The sequence below is a fragment of the Coregonus lavaretus genome (genome assembly GCF_964263955.1).
Source record: "Coregonus lavaretus genome assembly, contig: HAP1_SCAFFOLD_233, whole genome shotgun sequence".
In the NCBI taxonomy this organism is placed as follows: domain Eukaryota; kingdom Metazoa; phylum Chordata; class Actinopteri; order Salmoniformes; family Salmonidae; genus Coregonus; species Coregonus lavaretus.
In genome coordinates this window covers 613,902-636,156 of record NW_028166362.1, presented here as the reverse complement: position 1 = coordinate 636,156, position 22,255 = coordinate 613,902, and the positions used below count along the sequence as shown (strand labels likewise).

Here is a 22,255-nt window from a genome sequence, read left to right as displayed (position 1 = left end):
TCTTTTTTGTTGAAAAGAAAGACGGGGGTCTTAGGCCTTGTGTTGATTACCGGGGACTCAACAAGATCACGGTTCGGAATCGATACCCCCTTCCTCTCATGGCCACTGCTTTTGAGCTGCTTCAAGGGGCTTCCATTTTTACTAAACTGGATCTCCGCAATGCTTACCATCTCGTGCGGATCCGGCAAGGGAATGGAAGACGGCGTTCAACACGCCCACGGGGCACTATGAATATCGGGTGATGCCGTTCGGGCTCACCAATGCCCCCGCAGTATTCCAAGCCCTGATTAATGATGTTCTCCGGGATATGCTTAATCTGTTCGTCTTCGTGTACCTGGACGATATCCTCATCTTCTCGAGGTCACTGAAGGAGCATGAGGGGCATGTTAGCAGGGTTCTCCAGCGGCTCCTTGACAATCACCTCTACCTGAGAAGTGTGAGTTTCATGTTTCTCAGACTCAGTTTCTCGGGTTTATTGTCACTCCCGGCCACCTAGAGATGGATCCCAAGAAGGTCAAAGCGGTCCACAGCTGGCCCACACCTGCCACGGTCAAGGAGGTTCAACGGTTCATTGGCTTTTCTAACTTCTATCGGAAGTTCATTAAGAATTTCAGCTCTGTGGTAGCCCCTTTGACGACGCTTACCAAGGGAGGAGGGACCAAGATTCACTGGGGTCCGGAAGCAGCAGGGGCCTTCGAGGATCTCAAGCGCCGCTTCACTTCTGCTCCGATTCTGGTGATCCCTGACCCAGAAAGACCTTTCGTGGTGGAGGTGGACGCCTCAGAGGTGGGGGTGGGAGCCGTCCTGTCACAGAGGGGTGAGGATGGGAGATTACACCCTTGTGCCTTCATGTCTCGCCGCCTGTCTGAGGCCGAGCGCAACTACCACGTGGGGGATCGAGAGTTGCTTGCGGTTAAGCTGGCCTTGGAAGAGTGGCGCCATTGGCTTGAGGGGGCTCAGCATCCTTTCCAGGTTCTCACAGACCACAAGAACCTGGAATATCTCCAACAGGCTAAGCGGATGAACCCTCGGCAAGCACGATGGTCCCTTTTCTTTAATCGATTCCAGTTCCTCCTGTCTTACCGACCTGGCACCAAGAACGTCAAGCCGGATGCCCTGTCTCGAGCCTATTCTCCCGAGGTACAAGAGAAGCCCTTGGCATCGATTATTCCGAGGTCTAGGATCGTCGCACCTCTTCAGTGGGAACTAGAAAGAAGGGTACGAGAGGCCCTTGTCCATGAGCCCGATCCAGGCGGTGGTCCTGCCGGTCGCCTGTACGTTCCTCTCTCTGTTCGGGCCCGCGTCTTGCAGTGGGGTCATGAGTCGCCCTTGACATGCCATCCAGGCAGTGCTCGCACAATGGAATTCCTCCGACGGCGGTTTTGGTGGCCGTCCATCAAGAAGGACGTGCAGGTCTATGTTGAGGCCTGCCCTGTGTGCAACCAGGGAAAGTCGACACACCAGCGACCCCAGGGACTGCTCCATCCCTTACCTGTTCCTCGAAGGCCATGGTCACACCTTTCTCTGGACTTTGTTACGGGACTTCCTCCATCCCAGGGCAACACCGTCATCCTAGTGGTGGTAGACCGGTTCTCTAAGGCTGCCCGGTTTATTCCCCTGCCCAAGCTGCCCTCGGCTAAGGAGACTGCTGAGCTCCTCATGAACCATGTCTTCCGGATATTTGGTATTCCCCTGGACGTGGTCTCCGACCGAGGTCCCCAATTCTCGTCCCGGTTTTGGGGGGCCTTCTGCAGGCTTATTGGGGCCACAGCCAGCCTATCGTCGGGGTTCCATCCAGAGTCTAATGGCCAAACGGAACGGATTAATCAGGATCTGGAGACCACCCTGCGGTGTATGGCGGCCAGTAATCCCACGTCTTGGGCCACCTATATCATTTGGGCTGAATATGCCCACAACACCCTCCAGTCCTCAGCCACCGGATTGTCCCCCTTCGAATGCCAGTTCGGTTACACCCCTCCATTATTTCCAGAGGAAGAGGCGCAAGTTGGTGTTCCCTCGGCCCAGCGCTTTGTCCAACGCTGTAGGCGGACCTGGAAGAAGGCCAGGCGTACCCTCCTTCGGACCTCCCAGAGATACCAAAGTCAGGCTAATCGCCGCCGCCGGACGGCCCCTAGTTTCCGAGCTGGTCAGAGAGTTTGGTTGGCCACTAAGAACCTGCCCCTCCGGGTCGAATCCAAGAAGCTTTCCCAGAGATACATCGGCCCTTTCCGCATAGCAAGAAAGGTTAACCCTGTTTCGTATCGTTTGGTTCTCCCTCGCTCCCTCAGAATTAACCCCACTTTCCATGTTTCACTACTTAAACCTGTCTTGTCTTCTCCCTTTGCCCCCCCACGCAGACCCCCGCCACCTCCCAGGATCATTGACGGCCAGCCAGCCTACACAGTCCGCCGGATACTGGACTCCCGGAGGGTCCAGAACTCTCTGCAGTATCTGGTGGACTGGGAGGGCTACGGGCCAGAGGAGCGCTCCTGGGTTCCAGCCAAGGACATCCTGGACCCAGGTTTGATCCGAGAGTTTCGCACCCTGAGGCCAGGGTGTTCTGGAAGGAACGTCAGGAGTCGTTCCTAGAGGAGGGGGTCCTGTCAGCTTCCTGCCTCCTGTTTGTCTCCGGGCCTCTAGAGGTCATCTGTGTTCCCCTCTGCCTTAGTTCTTCCTCGTGTGTCCTTATTAGCTTGATCCAGGTCACCTGTGCCTTGTTTCCCCTAGAGTATTTTAGCTGTGTTTTTTCCCCTGTTCCTCACTTGGTTTTTGAGTCCTGGCTATGTGTCTCCTGCTTTGTCCCACCGTGTCTTTCCAAGTAAGCTTTTCTAAGTTATCTTTAGTTTGTTTTTCTCCCCTCGTGGAGTTATTTTGTTTTGCCTCCTGTTTTGTTACTCTACCTCTGTTAATATACCTCTTTCTGAGAAGAACTTTTGTTGGACTATTTTTGAAGTGCAAAGAAACTTTTTGTTACATTAAATCTACTTACCTCGAGTATTGCCTTGGGTGTTTCATTTGGGTCCAACTATACCTCCTCTGTGGCTAAGGGGTAGAACCCCCAGCTCTCCACATCTGAGACCGGAGTACTAGCCCAGCTTGTGACACCTTGTTTCTTCCACCTGTTAAATAACGTGGAGGGCTTCTCCCTCTCTCGTTGACGGATGCTGGCTTCCTACGCTCCCTCTGTCCGGTTCTCCTCTCTTCACTAGATGGACGGGTAACTTTAGTGTTTAACCCCTCTGTGTCAAAGGACTGAACTTTTGAATATTATTTTCGGGGCGCCTCAAGTGACCTTTTTTACAACGTTTATTTCTGATAAAATTAGTTCATTGCATACGCCATGGAGCCAAGTTTCATAATATTACCTTCTGTCCCTGTTTATGAAGTAATCTCGAAAAAAACAAGCCTTATGTTTGGGCATTTTTCACCCTACCAGCTCCTATTAGTTCTATTGAGCTCCGTGGCACCGAATCGCCTTCAGAACGTTCTATTCCCAGCCCATTGTTCTGCGTCACAAATGCCAGCTTCACTATTGTTATCAATGAGACCTGCCTGCGTTAACCCTGTAGGTTTACCTCAGGTAACTTATTATTAACAAGGTTACAACTACTTGGTGAGCGTTAACCCTGTAGGTTTACCTCAGGTAACTTATTATTAACAAGGTTACAGCTACTTGGTGAGCGTTAACCCTGTAGGTTTACCTCAGGTAACTTATTATTAACAAGGTTACAGCTACTTCGTGAGCGTTAACCCTGTAGGTTTACCTCAGGTAACTGATTATTAACAAGGTGAAGGCTACTTGGTAAGCGCACACACTGTTCACCTAAGTACATGTTGTGGTCACCTATAGTGAGGTGAGACAGTTTAAGAGGCGATGGCTGGTGGATAGCCATCAAACATTAAACATTTTCTGGTCATGGTTAACCATATTTGTTTTAAGAAAAAAGTGTACAATCTAAACAAAACGCATGTCCCTGTCCTCTTTTTCAAGATGTGGACGATTTAAACAGCCAGAAGACATTTTTTAATTAAGAAATAACAATTTTTTTGACAACTTGTTGTTTCTAAGTGGCTGCTGGGTAATTTGATATGCATCGAACTCTTCGTTCGTAGGCATCAGTAGGCATCAAATTGAGCGAATGCTGCGCAGGTTCACTGAGTTGCAAACCAAATGGGTATAATGGGGTGATTGTTGTCTAATCGGGTGGTCTAGCTAATGGATTTGTAGATCTGACGCAGTTGCCACCTCAGATTATGAGCCTAGCAAGTGTCATGAAGTGTCAGGTCTCCCGAGTGGTGCAGTGGTCTAAGGTGCCACTAGAGATCCTTGTTGTCGTAGCCGTCCGCGACCGGGAGACCTGTGGGTTCGTTTCCCACTGTGGGCCAGTATGAAAAAATAATGTATGCACTCACTAACTGTAAGTCGCTCTGGATAAGAGCGTCTGCTAAATGACGTAAATGTAATGAGTGAGTTATGTAGTACCCACATACGGCCACAAGGAGGAGCAAGAGTGCCATAAACCCATACTGTTTATTGCCATATAAACCCTAAACCTAACAATCAATCAAATGTATTTATAAAGCCCTTCTTACACCAGCAGATGTCACAAAGTGCTATACAGAAACTCTTATCCTACTTATAACCTATTTTAGCCGTAACACTAACCCCTAATTCTAGGGTAGGGTAGCCTAGAACACTTTTAGAAACTATTTTAGTAATAATATTATCTTAGTAAATACAATTATAGTATTAAATAGCATTTTGATTATTTTGTTGTTATTTTGTTATATGTATAATTGCAAAACAGAACACTTGATAAATAAGACACATTTGTTTTATTTTTCAAATGTGGTTTGAATTGGGTGACCTAGTAATCTCTGTGTGAAGGTCCAGCAATTGGCGTGGGGCAGGATTGAGACTGATCTAATACACTTTATTTCTCAGCTGCCTCACCAATGTCTGTACGTAAATTAATAACTTTTAATTGCTAAATATTTCCAATAGATGGCAGCATAAGACAACGAAGCATCAGTTATAGGCTACAAGCAGCAATATGACATAAAATAGCATGCAACCAAATACTATATGTCCCATGATTTTCTAAAATGGTAACTCATTACTTTAGTTAGCTATATATCTCGTATTAGGCCTGTGATGCTTTTGGAAGAGCAATTAAATAGTGACTATAGCAGGTGTTGAACCCCTGGTAAATAATCACTAGTCAGATGCTCCAACCTCAACCCTAGTATACATGCATTTAAAAATATCTAATATATCGATTAAACAACCTCGGAATAGATAAGACAAGAGTGCGCCTTCCAGCCCACCAATAAATTACATCATGCAACTCTCCCGGTTAGCAAATGTACCTCAACATTCCCCTCGCTTGTGCTAGAAGGCAGAGTGCTCGCTGCTGGTTGATGAATCTGACAATGAATGTACTAGGAAAATACGTTTTTCTCAACCAGAGTTGACTAAATGAATGTTCAGGCTTATTGATAATCGTTATAGTAATGAAGGTTAATTTCAAAATAGGTAATAATAAACATGAATCATCATTATATTATTTCACAGTAATCTGTTGAATGCTTTTTCAGTCGTTCCTCTTGCGTTAGCTGTGTGGAAAGGGACAGTAAAAAGCGTGTGCAGGAGTTTTCCTGTGAGGGGGAGTGGTGGTGTATCCAGGGAGATAACTAAAACTGATCTTCTGAAATGTCATTCATGGTCTTATGCTGCCATCTATTGGAATTATTTAGTAACTGGAGTAGTACTGAATAAAGTATATCCTTACTAAAGTAGTAATTACTCAGAAACACCATACATTTAGTTAACTATATATATATATATATATATATATATATATATATATATATATATATATATATATATATATATATATATATATATATATATATATATATATATACTATATATTTAGATGGGTGACATTATCTGCCAAAGTAACACCACTGTAGATAAAGAAGAGCTCTCCAGTAGGTGTACCAAAACATTCAAAGGCCATTTTCTCAAAAGTGAAGTTTATCATCTTTCAAAGCAGAATTACTTTCCCATTGTTCCTCAACTGTAGTGTATGATATACATTTTTCTAGCTGAGTCACATTTGACTGTGTAAAACCTAGCAGTACTACTTATTTCTCTGAGAGTGAGGCAGATATATTATTACTGTGTAAAATCTAGCAGTACTACTTATTTCTCTGTGAGTGAGGCAGATATATTTCATTACTGTGTAAAATCTAGCAGTACTACTTATTTCTCTGTGAGTGAGGCTGATATATATTATTACTGTGTAAAACCTAGCAGTACTACTTATTTCTCTGAGAGTGAGGCAGATATATGTTATTACTGTGTAAAACCTAGTAGTACTACTTATTTCTCTGAGAGTGAGGCAGATATATTATTACTGTGTAAAACCTAGCAGTACTACTTATTTCTCTGAGAGTGAGGAGGATATATAATATTATTACTGTGTAAAACCTTGCAGTACTACTTATTTCTCTGAGAGTGAGACAGATATATTATTACTGTGTGAAACCTAGCAGTACTACTTATTTCTCTGAGAGTGAGGCAGATATATTATTACGGTGTAAAACCTAGTAGTACTACTTATTTCTCTGAGAGTGAGGCAGATATATATTATTACTGTGTAAAACCTAGCAGTACTACTTATTTCTCTGAGAGTGAGGCAGATATATAGCAATTTGCAAAAAAAACATGATTATTTGTCTCTCTGAAATGAAACCATCAATTGATAGATTTTAAAGAAATACATGTCATTCATTGAACAATCGCATACCATGATTAGCTACTGAAAAAACACCAATCTCTTTCATAATTTCTTTAAACAATAAAAGCTAATTTACCGTTTCTGAAAATGTATATATAGCATTTTGGAATGAAACTCTTCTTATGTTTCCCCATCTGAGCTCAGAGTAGATGAGAGATGTAATGTTTGTCTCTGTTGTGTTGAAGTCCAATCAAGCAGGAGAGACCAGCCTCCCCTGTACCCAGCTGTGTGTCCATGAAGAGTGACTGGTCTATGCGTCAACCTATACTGTTTAGAGAGGGAGACTTTTCTACTGAACAAAGGTAAGAAGAACTCATGGGTCATGGTCAGTGAGTTAAACAAGACTGTCTCTAGTCATTTGTCCTCTCCCATTTTCCCATTTCTTTTGGTTGTTTTCATAATCCATAGGCTAATCCTTTTTTCAATTTTCATAGTCCTGAAACAATATTAAACTAACACAACATTCCCTCCCTGTGTGTGAGTGTGTGAGTGTGTGTGTGTGTGTGTGTGTGTGTGTGTGTGTTTGTGTGTGTGTGTGTGTGTGTGTGTGTGTGTGTGTACTCCCTGGATGAGGAGATGTAATCTCATGTTTTGTCCACAGAAACCAACAGGAGAGATCAGAGTCAGACATTCTCATTGGTCAGTCTTCCCAGAGTCATCAAACAGACCTGGCCTCCATATTCAGTGTATGTGGTCCTGTTATGTACATTTGTTTTTGTTTACCTCAAGTAAAGTTGATCTGTCAATCATTCATTAATGTGTTAATGAGAAAGCATTTAGTCTCTTGCTTAACTGATTTACTTGATTTATTTCAGTTGCTTGAAGAGCATATTATGACATTTGTGAAGAATGAGCTGAAGATGTTCAAGAGGATTCTTAGTCCAGAACTCCCAGAAGGCTTTGAGAGTCAGAAGCAGGATAAGGAAGTGGTGGATGCTGAAGATGAGAAGCAGGAGAGCAGTGCCAGAGAGGGGGCTCTGAAGATCACACTGCACGTCCTGAGGAAAATGAACCAGAAGGAGCTTGCTGACACACTGGAGAAAAGTAAGAGCTGTCTGCCTCATGTTGAATGCTGTTTTAGAACATTTAAAAGCTGTAGCTAAAGTACAGCTAAAGTAGCTGTGTAACTCAATGATATTGTAGCAGCCTTAACACAACACCTAGTGACCTCATCAAGTAGCAGCAGGGATGTGTTGTGTTGATTAATTTAGACAGAAGAGAGAGAGAGAGAGAGAGAGAGAGAGAGAGAGAGAGAGAGAGAGAGAGAGAGAGAGAGAGAGAGAGATAGAGAGAGAGAGAGAGAGAGAGAGAGAGAGAGAGAGAGAGAGAGCTCAAAGACATTGCTCCTGCATTTTTAACAAAATATATAGATTTAGAGTTAGATAAAGTAGGATTTTTTGGCAGGGACATATACAGGATGCTACCCTCCACAACATAACCTTCATTCCAAACCAAAACTCCAAACCTACAACCTGATTTTGGACGGAATTACCTGGAAAGTTTTCTACTACCAAGGATTACTATTCTCAAACTATACAGCAAATGCTCTGGCAAACAAACAGAAACCTGAAAACACTATCCAACCTGGAACTGAGTGAGTAATGTTTAGTATGAAGCTATTTTTCACTTTCAAAAACCAAGAAGAAAAATACATTACAATGATATATTTTATTTTATAAGGACTGAATGCTAAGGCTACCAAGCTTAAGCTTACTTGACAAAGAGATACAATTGCAATTAGCACTGACGTGTGAAGTGAGAGGTGTCAAAGCCCCTGAGCCCAACAATGGCAGGAGAGTCGTACAGTCTACCCCAACCAATTGGAGAGGCCTTAGAAGCACCCCCCCACTGTTCAGAGGTCATTAAAATACAGTACCCTCTGAATGTAAAAAACGACAAGACACGAAAAGAGTACAAATTGAAACTTATTTTGGGGAAGCAGGAGATACTTTTTGCTGATTTGTATAAAAATGGGAAAATAAGCAACCTTATCTTCCACACAGACCATCCCCTGGCATGGCACAGTGCTATACTAGCACACTACCCCTCTGTTAAGAGGGGGGGTGTTAGCGACGGGTGGAAACTCAGGATACTGGACAACGAGGACTCTGAGTCGTCTAATATTAATCTCTATAAATCTGGAACCGTTTTGGTTCAAGGCAACACCAAACAGTTCCAGCTGGACTTTCACCTAATCAAAGAAATAGCTCAGCAGGAGAAGCTCTCCCTTGAGAAAGATACCCCTACCCCGAGCGGGTCAGACCAGACCTCTTCATTAAATAACCCCACAGAGCAACCCCAAGCAGAAAGTCAACTTCCCAGCACAGAGTACTACTCCCTCATTGAAATGAAGGATAAATTCACCCAGCTGGAGGTAAGGCAGGTGGAGCTGGAACAGCAGGTGAACACACTCCAGTCAGCACAGACCCAGACAACAGTCCAGCACAACAACACCCCCTTAACTAGACCTGGAGAGCTGCAGTTAGAGAGAGACATGTCTGCACTCTGGACTGTGGTGAGACAACATCAACAGGAGAAAGAGCAGGAGCAGGAGAAGAACAGAGCACTAGAGGAGAGGATCAGAGTGCTGGAGGAGAAGGTGAGAACGATGACGGGTGACATAGAACAACCCATTAGAGAGCTGGCCACCCCCGCAGAGAAGCCAGCAGAACAGCCCACCTCAGATCCTGTCCAAAGTCTCGACACCGCAGCAGAACAGTACACCCTAGACCCTGACCATAGCCTCGACATCACACACAGACAAACAAATGAAGAACCCCAAGCCCAGGGGATCCCAACCCCTCTGAGCAACCCCCCAGTCAGACACCCTGATAGCCCTCATGACGACCCCCCCACACCCACTGAGGACATACACAAGCCACAGATTGTACTCCTTATGGACTCAAACGGGAAATACATACAAGAAAATACACTTTTTCCAAAACACACAGTGTCTAAACTCTGGTGTCCAAACACCCAACGCGCCCTAGACCTTCTGTCTGAGGACCGACTAGGATCACCCAGCCACATAATAATACACACAGGCACAAACGACCTGAGAACACAGCAGGAAAGGGTGGCCACATCACTCAAGGGAGTGATAGAAAAAGCTTCTTCTACTTTCCCCAACGCACAAGTGGTTATCTCAACCCTGTTACCACGAAAAGACTTCCACCCTGCTACCATACAGCGGGTAAACGCAAGTATTTCCCGTGACTGTGCATCAAAACCAAATGTCTACCTGGCCCACCACTCCACCCTGGACGTGAACAGCCTTTATGACCAGGTCCACCTATACAAGGCAGCAGTGCCCACCTTCGCCCGGACCCTAAAGGATATCGCCCTCAACCGCAGACACAACACCTCACACAGGAGCAACAGATCAACAGACACCCCGCCCAGACCAGCGAGACACCCTCCCAGACCTGCGGGACCCCCCCAGGACCTACACATAGAGGACCCCCGCAGAGAGGACCTACATCCAGACCACAGCACCATCAACCACATCTACACCCCCACCCCCACCAATTAACTCCCCCCCAAGTCAACCATGCCCACACCCCATTTAGGCTCCCTCAGATCAGACCTATGCCCCTCCTACCCACCCCAAGCCCCCCACTCCCACAAAGAGGACCTCAACATGAAAGTCACACATACGCCCAGGCCGTGAGCAGGCAAACAGGCCCAACACCCACTCTTACACTAGCCCAAGCCAATGGCATGTACCAGATGCTCAGCAGGCTCTGCTCACAATTACTGGCCTGAGGCCAAACCACACAACCAACAACATTAGACACTTTATGGAACACAAAGCCTTCACTATTTCATCCTGGAATATCCAAGGCCTGAGGTCATCTGCCTTTGGCCTAAAGAGCAGGAATCTGGACTTCACCAAAGAAATCGGAAATACAGACATTGTCATCCTACAAGAAACATGGTATAGAGGAGACGGACCCACTGGTTGCCCTCTAGGTTACAGAGAGCTGGTAGTCCCATCCACCAAACTACCAGGTGTGAAACAGGGAAGGGACTCAGGGGGTATGCTCATTTGGTTTAGAGCAGACCTAACTCACTCTATTAAATTAATCAAAACAGGAACATTTTACATTTGGTTAGAAATTCAAAAGGAAATTATCTCAACTGAGAAAAATGTCCTCCTGTGTGCTACCTATATCCCCCCACTAGAATCCCCATACTTTAATGAAGACAGTTTCTCCATCCTGGAGGGGGAAATCAATCATTTCCAGACCCAGGGACATGTACTAGTCTGTGGCGACCTAAATGCCAGAACTGGACAAGAACCTGACACCCTCAGCACACAGGGGGACAAACACCTACCTGGAGGTGACAGCATTCCCTCCCCCATATGCCCCCCTAGGCACAACTACGACAACATAACCAACAAAAACGGGTCACGACTCCTGCAGCTCTGTCGCACACTGGGTATGTACATAGTCAATGGTAGGCTTCGAGGGGACTCCTATGGTAGGTACACCTATAGCTCATCTCTTGGCAGTAGTACTGTAGACTACTTTATCACTGACCTCAACCCAGAGTCTCTCAGAGCGTTCACAGTCAGCCCACTGACACCCCTATCAGACCACAGCAAAATCACAGTCTACTTGAACAGAGCAATACTCAATCATGAGGCATCAAAGCCAAAGGAACTGAATAATATTAAGAAATGCTATAGATGGAAGGAAAGTAGTGTTGAAACCTACCAAAAAACAATTAGGAAACAACAAATTCAATCCATTCTAGACAACTTCCTGGACAAAACATTCCACTGTAATAGTGAAGGTGTAAACTTGGCAGTAGAAAACCTAAACAGTATATTTGACCTCTCAACTTCCCTATCAAATCTAAAAATCTCTAACAGAAAACCAAAGAAAAGTAATAACAGTGATAAATGGTTTGATGAAGAATGCAAAAACCGAAGAAAGAAATTGAGAAACCTATCCAACCAAAAACATAGAGACCCAGAAAACCTGAGCCTACGCCTTCACTATGGTGAATCACTAAAACAATACAGAAATACACTACGGAAAAAGAAGGAACAGCATGTCAGAAATCAGCTCAATGTAATTGAAGAATCCATAGACTCTAACCACTTCTGGGAAAATTGGAAAACACTAAACAAACAACAACACGAAGAGCTATCTATCCAAAATGGAGATGTATGGGTAAACCACTTCTCCAATCTTTTTGGCCCTATAACAGAGAACAAACAGCAAAAAAATATACATGATCAAATGCAAATCTTAGAATCAACTATTAAAAACTACCAGAACCCACTGGATTCTCCAATTACATTGAATGAACTACAGGACAAAATACAAACCCTCCAACCCAAAAAGTCCTGTGGTGTTGATGGTATCCTCAATGAAATGATAAAATATACAGACCCCAAATTTCAATTAGCTATACTTAAACTCTTTAACATCATCCTTAGCTCTGGCATCTTCCCCAATATTTGGAACCAAGGACTGATCACCCCAATCCACAAAAGTGGAGACAAATTTGACCCCAATAACTATCGTGGGATATGCGTCAACAGCAACCTTGGGAAAATCCTCTGCATTATCATTAACAGCAGACTAGTTCATTTCCTCAGTGAAAACAATGTACTGAGCAAATGTCAAATTGGCTTTTTACCAAATTACCGTACGACAGACCATGTATTCACCCTGCACACCCTAATTGACAAACAAACAAACCAAAACAAAGGCAAAGTCTTCTCATGCTTTGTTGATTTCAAAAAAGCTTTTGACTCAATTTGGCATGAGGGTCTGCTATACAAATTGATGGAAAGTGGGGTTGGGGGAAAAACATACGACATTATAAAATCCATGTACACAAACAACAAGTGTGTGGTTAAAATTGGCAAAAAACACACACATTTCTTTCCACAGGGCCGTGGGGTGAGACAGGGATGCAGTTTACCCCCACCCTCTTCAACATATATATCAATGAATTGGCGAGGGCACTAGAACAGTCTGCAGCACCCGGCCTCACCCTACTAGAATCTGAAGTCAAATGTCTTCTGTTTGCTGATGATCTGGTGCTTCTGTCACCAACCAAGGAGGGCCTACAGCAGCACCTAGATCTTCTGCACAGATTCTGTCAGACCTGGGCCCTGACAGTAAATCTCAGTAAGACAAAAATAATGGTGTTCCAAAAAAGGTCCAGTTGCCAGGACCACAAATACAAATTCCATCTAGACACCGTTGCCCTAGAGCACACAAAAAACTATACATACCTCGGCCTAAACATCAGCGCCACAGGTAACTTCCACAAAGCTGTGAACGATCTGAGAGACAAGGCAAGAAGGGCCTTCTATGCCATCAAAAGGAACATAAAATTTGACATACCAATTAGGATCTGGCTAAAAATACTTGAATCAGTTATAGAACCCATTGCCCTTTATGGTTCTGAGGTCTGGGGTCCGCTCACCAACCAAGAATTCACAAAATGGGACAAACACCAAATTGAGACTCTGCATGCAGAATTCTGCAAAAACATCCTCCGTGTACAACGTAAAACACCAAATAATGCATGCAGAGCAGAATTAGGCCAATACCCGCTAATTATCAAAATCCAGAAAAGAGCCGTTAAATTCTATAACCACTTAAAAGGAAGCGATTCCCAAACCTTCCATAACAAAGCCATCACCTACAGATAGATGAACTTGGAGAAGAGTCCCCTAATCAAGCTTGTCCTGGGCCTCTGTTCACAAACACAAACAGACCCCATACAGCCCCAGGACAACAACAACAACAACAACAACAACAACAACACAATTAGACCCAACCAAATCATGAGAAAACAAAAAGAGAATTACTTGACACATTGGAAAGAACAAACAAAAAAACAGAGCAAACTAGAATGCTATTTGGCCCTAAACAGAGAGTACACAGTGGCAGAATACCTGACCACTGTGACTGACCCAAACTTAAGGAAAGCTTTGACTATGTACAGACTCAGTGACCATAGCCTTGCTATTGAGAAAGGCCGCCTTAGGCAGACCTGGCTCTCAAGAGAAGACAGGCTATGTGCACACTGCCCACAAAATGAGGTGGAAACTGAGCTGCACTTCCTAACCTCCTGCCAAATGTATGACCATATTAGAGACACATATTTCCCTCAGATTACAGCGATCCACAAAGAATTCGAAAACAAACCCAATTTTGATAAACTCCCTTATCTACTGGGTGAAAAACCACAGTGTGCCATCACAGCTGCAAGATTTGTGACCTGTTGCCACAAGAAAAGGGCAACCAGTGAAGAACAAACACCATTGTAAATACAACCCATATTTATGTTTATTTATTTTCCCATTTGTACTTTAACTATTTGCACATTGTAACAACACTGTATATATACATAATATGACATTTGAAATGTCTTTATTCTTTTGAAACTTCTGAGTGTAATGTTTACTGTTAATATTTATTGTTTATTTCACTTTTGTTTACTATCTACTTCCCTTGCTTTGGCAATGTTAACACACGTTTCCCATGCCAATAAAGCCCTTAAATTGAAATTGAATTGAATTGAGAGAGAGAGAGAGAGAGAGAGAGAGAGAGAGAGAGAGAGAGAGAGAGAGAGAGAGAATACCAATAACAATATAATCAGTCACATCAGTCTGTAATGCATTATGAAAACATTTATAATAATAATATGCCATTTAGCAGACGCTTTTATCCAAAGCGACTTACAGTCATGCGTGCATACATTTTTTGTGTATGGGTGGTCCCGGGGATCGAACCCACTACCTTGGCGTTACAAGCGCCGTGCTCTACCAGCTGAGCTACAGAGGACCACCTATTTACACATTTATACAGTCAGTTAAGCAAAAAAAATGATTATAATTTAAAATCTCATAACAGTCCTAGAATACTGTAGGCATTAAAACATATGTAATATTAATATTCTCTGTGTTATATCTAGATTCAGATGAGCGTGCTGTGATTCTTCAACGTGAACTCAAATCTAATCTAAAGAAGAAGTTTCAAAGTGTATTTGAGGGGATAGCTAAACAAGGAAACCCAACACTTCTCAATAAGATCTACACAGAGCTCTACATCACAGAGGGTGGAACAGGAGAGGTCAATAATGAACATGAGCTGAGACAGATTGAGACAACAACCAGGAAACAAGCAAGACCAGAGACTACAATCAAATGTAACGACATCTTCAAACCCTTAACTGGACAAGACAAACTTATCAGAACTGTGCTGACAAAGGGAGTCGCTGGCATTGGAAAAACAGTCTCTGTGCAGAAGTTCATTCTGGACTGGGCTGAAGGACAAGCAAATCAGGATGTCCAATTTGTATTTTCATTCCCTTTTCGGGAGCTGAATTTGATGAAAAAGGAAAAACACACTTTCATTGAAATTTTCAATCACTTCTCAATGGAAACCAAAGAATCAAGAATCTCCAACTATGACAAGTACAAAGTTCTGTTCATCTTTGATGGTATGGATGAGTGCCGACTGCCCCTAGACTTCCAGAATAACAAGATCTGTTGTGACGTCACAGAGTCAACCTCAGTGGATGTTCTGCTGACAAATCTCATCAAGGGAAATCTGCTTCCCTCTGCTCTCCTCTGGATAACTACCCGACCTGCAGCAGCCAATAAGATCCCTTCAGTGTGTGTTGACCAGGTGACAGAGGTACGAGGGTTCAATGACCCACAGAAGGAGGAGTACTTCAGGAAGAGATTCAGTGATGAGGACCTGGCCAGCAGAATCATCTCACACATAAAGACATCAAGGAGCCTCCACATCATGTGCCACATTCCAGTCTTCTGTTGGATTTCTGCAACAGTCCTTGAACACATGTTGAAACATAAGAGAGAAGAGATGCCCAAGACTCTGACTGAGATGTACTCACACCTTGTGGTGTTTCATACCGAACAGAAGAATGAAAAGTATCTTGGGAAAGAAGAGACAGGTCCACACTGGAATAAAGAGAGCATTCTGTCACTGGGAAAACTGGCTTTTCAACAGCTTGTGAATGGCAATCTGATTTTCTATGAAGAAGACCTGAAAGAGGCTGGCATTGATGTCAATGAAGCCTCAGTGTACTCAGGATTGTGCACACAGATCTTTACAGAGGAATGTGGGCTGTACCAGGACAAGGTGTACTGCTTCGTGCATCTGAGCATTCAGGAGTTTCTGGCTGCTGTATATGTGTTCCTCTCATTCATCAACAACAATGAGAATCTAATGGCAAAACCTCAATCAAAGTCAAGCAACTTTTCTTCGCTGTTCAGAGACTACAAGTCAAGAGACAAGCCTGAAGTTACTTTCTACAAGAGTGCTGTGGATAAAGCCTTACAAAGTGAGACAGGAAACCTGGACCTGTTCCTCCGCTTCCTTCTGGGCCTCTCACTGGAGTCCAATCAGAAGCACTTACGAGCTCTACTGGCAAAGACAAGAAGCAGCTCACAGAGCCATGAAGAAACAGTCAAGTACATCAAGGAGAAGATCAGGGAGAATCCCTCTCCAGAGAGGTGCATCAATCTGTTCCACTGTCTGAATGAACTGAAGGACCATTCTCTAGTGGAGGAGATCCAAAGCTACCTGATATCAGGAAGTCTCTCAGAAGCCAAACTGTCACCTGCACAGTGGTCAGCTCTGGTCTTTGTGTTGCTGACTTCAGAAAAGGAGCTGGATGTGTTTGACCTGAAGAAATACTCCAGATCAGAGGAAGGTCTTCTGAGGCTGCTCCCAGTGGTCAAAGCCTCCAGAGCTGCTCTGTGAGTACATAAAATGTCATTTAAGTACTAATCATCAGGAAGAAATATTCAGTTTAGAGAAATATATGTATTTTTGAAAAACATATTGAATCAATGCATTGATGTTCACATTAGTATAACAATATGACCATACAATTCTAGGAGACAGAAGATTAATCTATATGTTGTTTAAGAGAATAAACCAAATGCATCTGCCATTGTCCTTCTACACTACTGGTGTTAAATTAAGGGTGTGTTTGTGAAATCATGATGATCTCTCTGTCAGGCTGTCAGGCTGTCTAGTCACAGAGAAAGGCTGTGCTTCTCTGGTCTCAGCTCTGAGGTCAAACCCCTCACACCTGAGAGAGCTGGATCTGAGTAACAATGACCTGAAGGATTCAGGAGTGAAGCTGCTCTCTGCTGGACTGGGGAATCCCCACTGTAAACTGGAGACTCTGAGGTCAGTATTCCTGTAGTTGGTCAACAAGTGATAACTGTTCACCAGATCCACATGTGTTTACCAGGCACACATAGTCCACACCATATGTGTTTGGACAGTGAAGCTTACAGTTTTACATTTGGTGCTATGCTCCAGCATTTTGGATTTGAGATATAATGTTTCATATCAGGCAACAGTACAGAATGTCACTTTTTATTTTATGTTAATGGTGAGAGGTTAGCATGTTTTGTTGTAGCCTCTGTAACTTTCTCACTCATTATTATTCATGATTCATTCATTATTTCTTTCTCAATCACGGCATCATTAGGATCTATTTAGTAGTGTTTAGAAACATGTTTTCATGCGTTCAAAGAATATGGGACCAAATACAAAAATTCTGACTACTTTAATACACTATAAGTGAATTGGTCAGAATACGTTTGACTTTTTCAAATGGGGGACTAGATACATAAAGTGCTTTTATTTCTAAACGGTGAAACAGATATGTATTAAAATACCCTCAAATAAAAGGTGACATTATATACTGTCAAATTATATAAAACATTTGATCTCAAATCCAAAATGCTGTAGTATAGAGCCACATTTAAAATGTAATCTTCACTGTCAAAATAGATATGGTGTGGACTGTATACTCAATACAATCTAAATCCTGAGTGGTGCAGTGGTCTAAGGAACTGCATCGCAGTGCTAACTGTGCCACTAGCGATCCTGGTTCGAATCCAGGCTCTGTCGCCGCCGGCCGCGACCGGGAGACTCATGGGCGGCGCACAATTGGCCCAGGGTAGGGGAGGGAATGGCTGGCAGGGATGTAGCTCAGTTGATAGAGCATGGCGTTTGCAATGCCAGGGTTGTGGGTTCGATTCCCACGGGGGGCCAGTATAAAAAAAATAATAATAATATCTATTCACTAACTGTAAGTCGCTCTGGATAAGAGCGTCTGCTAAATGACTAAAATGTAAATCTGTTACCTCACTGTCTGTCTTTTGACTGATACTGCTTTTTAAACTGCTCTGGTTAGTCTACTCAAATATTTGTACTATACATTTTTCTATCTACATGCAATACTTTGATAATTTGTCATTTCTAATAATGATACATTAATTTATGAATAGATATGGCAGGTTTCAGGACACTAATATATCTGAACATTTTGAAAAAATATACTGCCACTATTTTGACCACCAAAGAACAGCAGTGTGGTTTTAATATGATTTGACTCTTTGCAGGCTGTCAGGCTGTCTAGTCACAGAGGAAGGCTGTGCTTCTCTGGTCTCAGCTCTGAAGTCAAACCCCTCACACCTGAGAGAGCTGGACCTGAGCTACAATCACCCAGGAGACTCAGGAGTCAGACTGCTCTCTGCTGGACTGGAGGATCCACACTGCAGACTGGAGAAACTCAAGTATGTAGAGGGTTTATGTCAATGTTCATATCAGACATGTTTGAGTTATCAGGCTAGTTAAGACAAACATTCTGACCACCACTTGGACTAAGTTATATAAAGACTGTGTGTGTGTGTGTGTGTGTGTGTCCAATGTGTGTGTGTCCAGTGTTTGTGTGTGTGTTTTTGTGTGTGTGTGTCCAGTGTGTGTGTGTGTGTGTGTGTCCAGTGTGTGTGGGGGTCCAGTGTGTGTGTGTGTGTGTGTGGGTCCAGTGTGTGTATGTGTCCAATATGTGTGTGTTTGTGTGTTCAGTACACATACTGGACAAACACACACACTGGACAAACACACACACTGGACCGACACACACACACACACACACACACACACACACACACACACACACACACACACACTGGACACAAACACACACACACACTGGACACACACAGACACAAACACTGGACACACACAAACTGGACACACACACACACACTGGACACACACACACACACACACACAAACACACACACTGGAAACACACACAAAAACGCACACACTGGACACACACACACTGGACACAAACACACACACTGGACACACTCACACACACAAAGGAAACACACACCGGACACACGCACACTGGACCCACACACACTGGACCCAAACACACACACACTGGACCCACACACACTGGAAACACACACACACACACACTGGACACACAAACACTGGACACACACTGGACACACACTGGACACACACACGGACAAACATTCTTACCACCGCTTGTACAAAGTTATATGCTGAATGTGTGTGTGAGTGTGTGTGTGTGTGTGTGTGTGTGTGTGTGTGTGTGTGTGTGGGGGTGTGTGTGTGTGTGTGTGTGTGTGTGTGTGTGTGTGTGTGTGTGTGTGTGTGTGTGTGTGTGTGTGTGTGTGTGTGTGTGTGTGTGTGTGAGTTCAGGTGTATCCCTCAATGACTGTCTGTTCTTCTGCTTACCGCTACAGTGTGGAACATGGTGGAGAGAACACATTGAGACCTGGACTTAGAAAATGTGAGTGTTGACTGCTGTGAAGAATATGACTAAGAATAAGTCTTCATTCAAGTGAAGTCAAAGTCAAAGACCACCATCATTACTTACTTGGTCATATTAAATATCAGCTGTAGTTCTACAGAAGCACAAATCAGGGACACCAAAGTTTACAAAGAGTTGCTTTGACAATGTGTGTGTCTGTTTGTGACGTGTCCGTGTTACGTTAGAAATGTGTGTGTGTGTGTATCCAGTGTGTGTGTATGTGTGTGATCAGGATGTGTGTGTGTGTGTGTTCAGGATGTGTGTGTGTGTGTGTGTGTTTGTTCAGGTTGTGTGTGTGTTCAGTGTGTGTGTGTGTGTGTGTGTGTGTGTGTGTGTGTGTGTGTGTGTGTGTGTGTGTGTGTGTTCAGGATGTGTGTGTGTGTCCAGTGTGTGTGTGTGTGTGTGTGTGTGTGTGTGTGTGTGTGTGTTCAGGATGTGTGTGTGTGTTCAGTTTGTCTGAGTATGTGTGTGTGTGAAATTAATGGGAATAAGTGTGTTTTATATTACCATACAGTATAACATATGATCATTGAACAAGTCTCAAGTTACCTTAACTTCTCCTTTTGATACCTAGAAACATCTACATTAAATGAATTAGTGGAAAGTGAGTTATCATTCTAATGTGAATGATGATGATTTCTAATATTGTGTCTGGTTTCATCCATCAGATGTCTGTGATCTCACACTGGACCTAAACACAGTAAACAGATTCCTCTCGCTGTCTGAGGAGAACAGAAAGGTGACATATAGGAGAGAGGAGCAGCCGTATCCTGATCACCAAGAGAGATTTCAGGACTGGTACCAGGTGCTGTGTAGAGAGGGTCTGACTGGGCGCTGTTACTGGGAGGTACAGTGGAGTGGGGGAGGGGCTGGTATAGGAGTGACATATAAAGGAATCAGCAGGAGAGGATGGGGTGATGACTGTATTATTGGATACAATGACAAGTCCTGGAGTCTGTTCTGCTCTGACAACAGTTACAGAGCCTGTCACAATAATAACCCCACTCCCTTAGACGTCCCCTCCTCCAGCTCCCACAGAGTAGGAGTGTATCTGGACTGGCCAGCCGGCACTCTGTCCTTCTACAGAGTCTCCTCTGACACACTGACCCACCTGTACACATTCTACTCCACATTCACTGAGCCCCTCTATCCAGGGTTTTGGATTTATGATGTTGACTCCTCAGTGTCCCTGTAAATAATAACCATGGTAACACTGACACACACACACACACTGGACACACACACTCCCACTGGACACACACTGGACACACACACACACTGGACACAAACACTGGATACACACACACACACACACACTGGACTCAAACAAACACACACACACACATACACACACACACACACTGGACAAACACACACACTGGACACACTCACACTGGACACACACACACACACACTGGACACACACACACACTGTACACACACACACACACACACTGAGCACACACACTGGACACACACACACTGGACACACACACACTGGACACACACACAAACACTGGACACACACAACCACACACACTGGACAAACAAACACACACACACACACACTGGACACACACACACTGGACACACTCACACTGGACACACTTACACTGGACACACACTGGACACACACTGGACACACACACACACACACACACACACACACACACACACACACACACACACACACACACACACCAGACACACACACACACACATACACTGGACACACACATACACACACTAGACACACACACACATACACACATTGGACACACACACACTGGACACACACACACAAACACTGGACACACACTGGACACACTCTGGACACACACTGGACACACACACACACACACACTGGACATACACACACACAAACTGGACACACACACACACATACTGGATACACACACACAAACACACTTGATACACACTCACACACACTGGACACACACATACATACTGGACACACACACACACTGGACACACACACACACACTGGACACACACACACTGGACACATTCCCATATAGCCTACTGGACACACACTGGACACACACATACACACTGGACACAAACACTGGATACACACACACACACACACACACTGGACACAAACAAACACACACACACACACACACACACACACACTGGACAAACACTGGACACACACACACACACACACACTGGACACACACACACACTGTACACACACACACACACACACACTGAGCACACACACTGGACACACACACACACTGGACACACACACACACACACTGGACACACACACACTGGACACACACACACACACTGGACACACACACCCACACACACTGGACAAACAAACACACACACACACACACACACACTGGACACACACACACTGGACACACTCACACTGGACACACACACAAACACACACACTGGACACACACACACACACACACACACACACACACACACACACACACACCAGACACACACACACACACATACACTGGACACACACATACACACACTAGACACACACACACACACACACCAGACACACACACACTCACACACACTGGACACACACATACACACTGGACACACACACACACTGGACACACACACACTGGACACATTTCCATGTGTTGGATTTTGATGAAAGGAAATCCCATATAGCCTACAAGACACACACTGGACACACACACACACTGGACACAAACACTGGATACACACACACACACACACACTGGACACAAACAAACACACACACACACACACACACACACACA

At 44.1% G+C, this 22,255-nt stretch overlaps 1 protein-coding gene across 1 annotated transcript; it reads left to right on the top strand.

Moving 5' to 3' along the window:
* Window positions 1–8,492: 8,492 nt before the first annotated feature.
* On the top strand, window positions 8,493–20,697 carry LOC311114827 (NLR family CARD domain-containing protein 3-like; the record flags this gene model as incomplete). Its single annotated transcript, XM_084190059.1, has 6 exons — window positions 8,493–8,556; window positions 14,757–16,569; window positions 16,835–17,008; window positions 18,235–18,408; window positions 19,399–19,445; window positions 20,135–20,697. The coding sequence occupies 6 exons, from the start codon at window positions 8,493–8,495 to the stop codon at window positions 20,659–20,661; spliced, it is 2,799 nt and encodes a 932-aa protein (XP_084046185.1). The 3' UTR covers window positions 20,662–20,697.
* Between the last annotated feature and the right edge of the window lie 1,558 nt (window positions 20,698–22,255).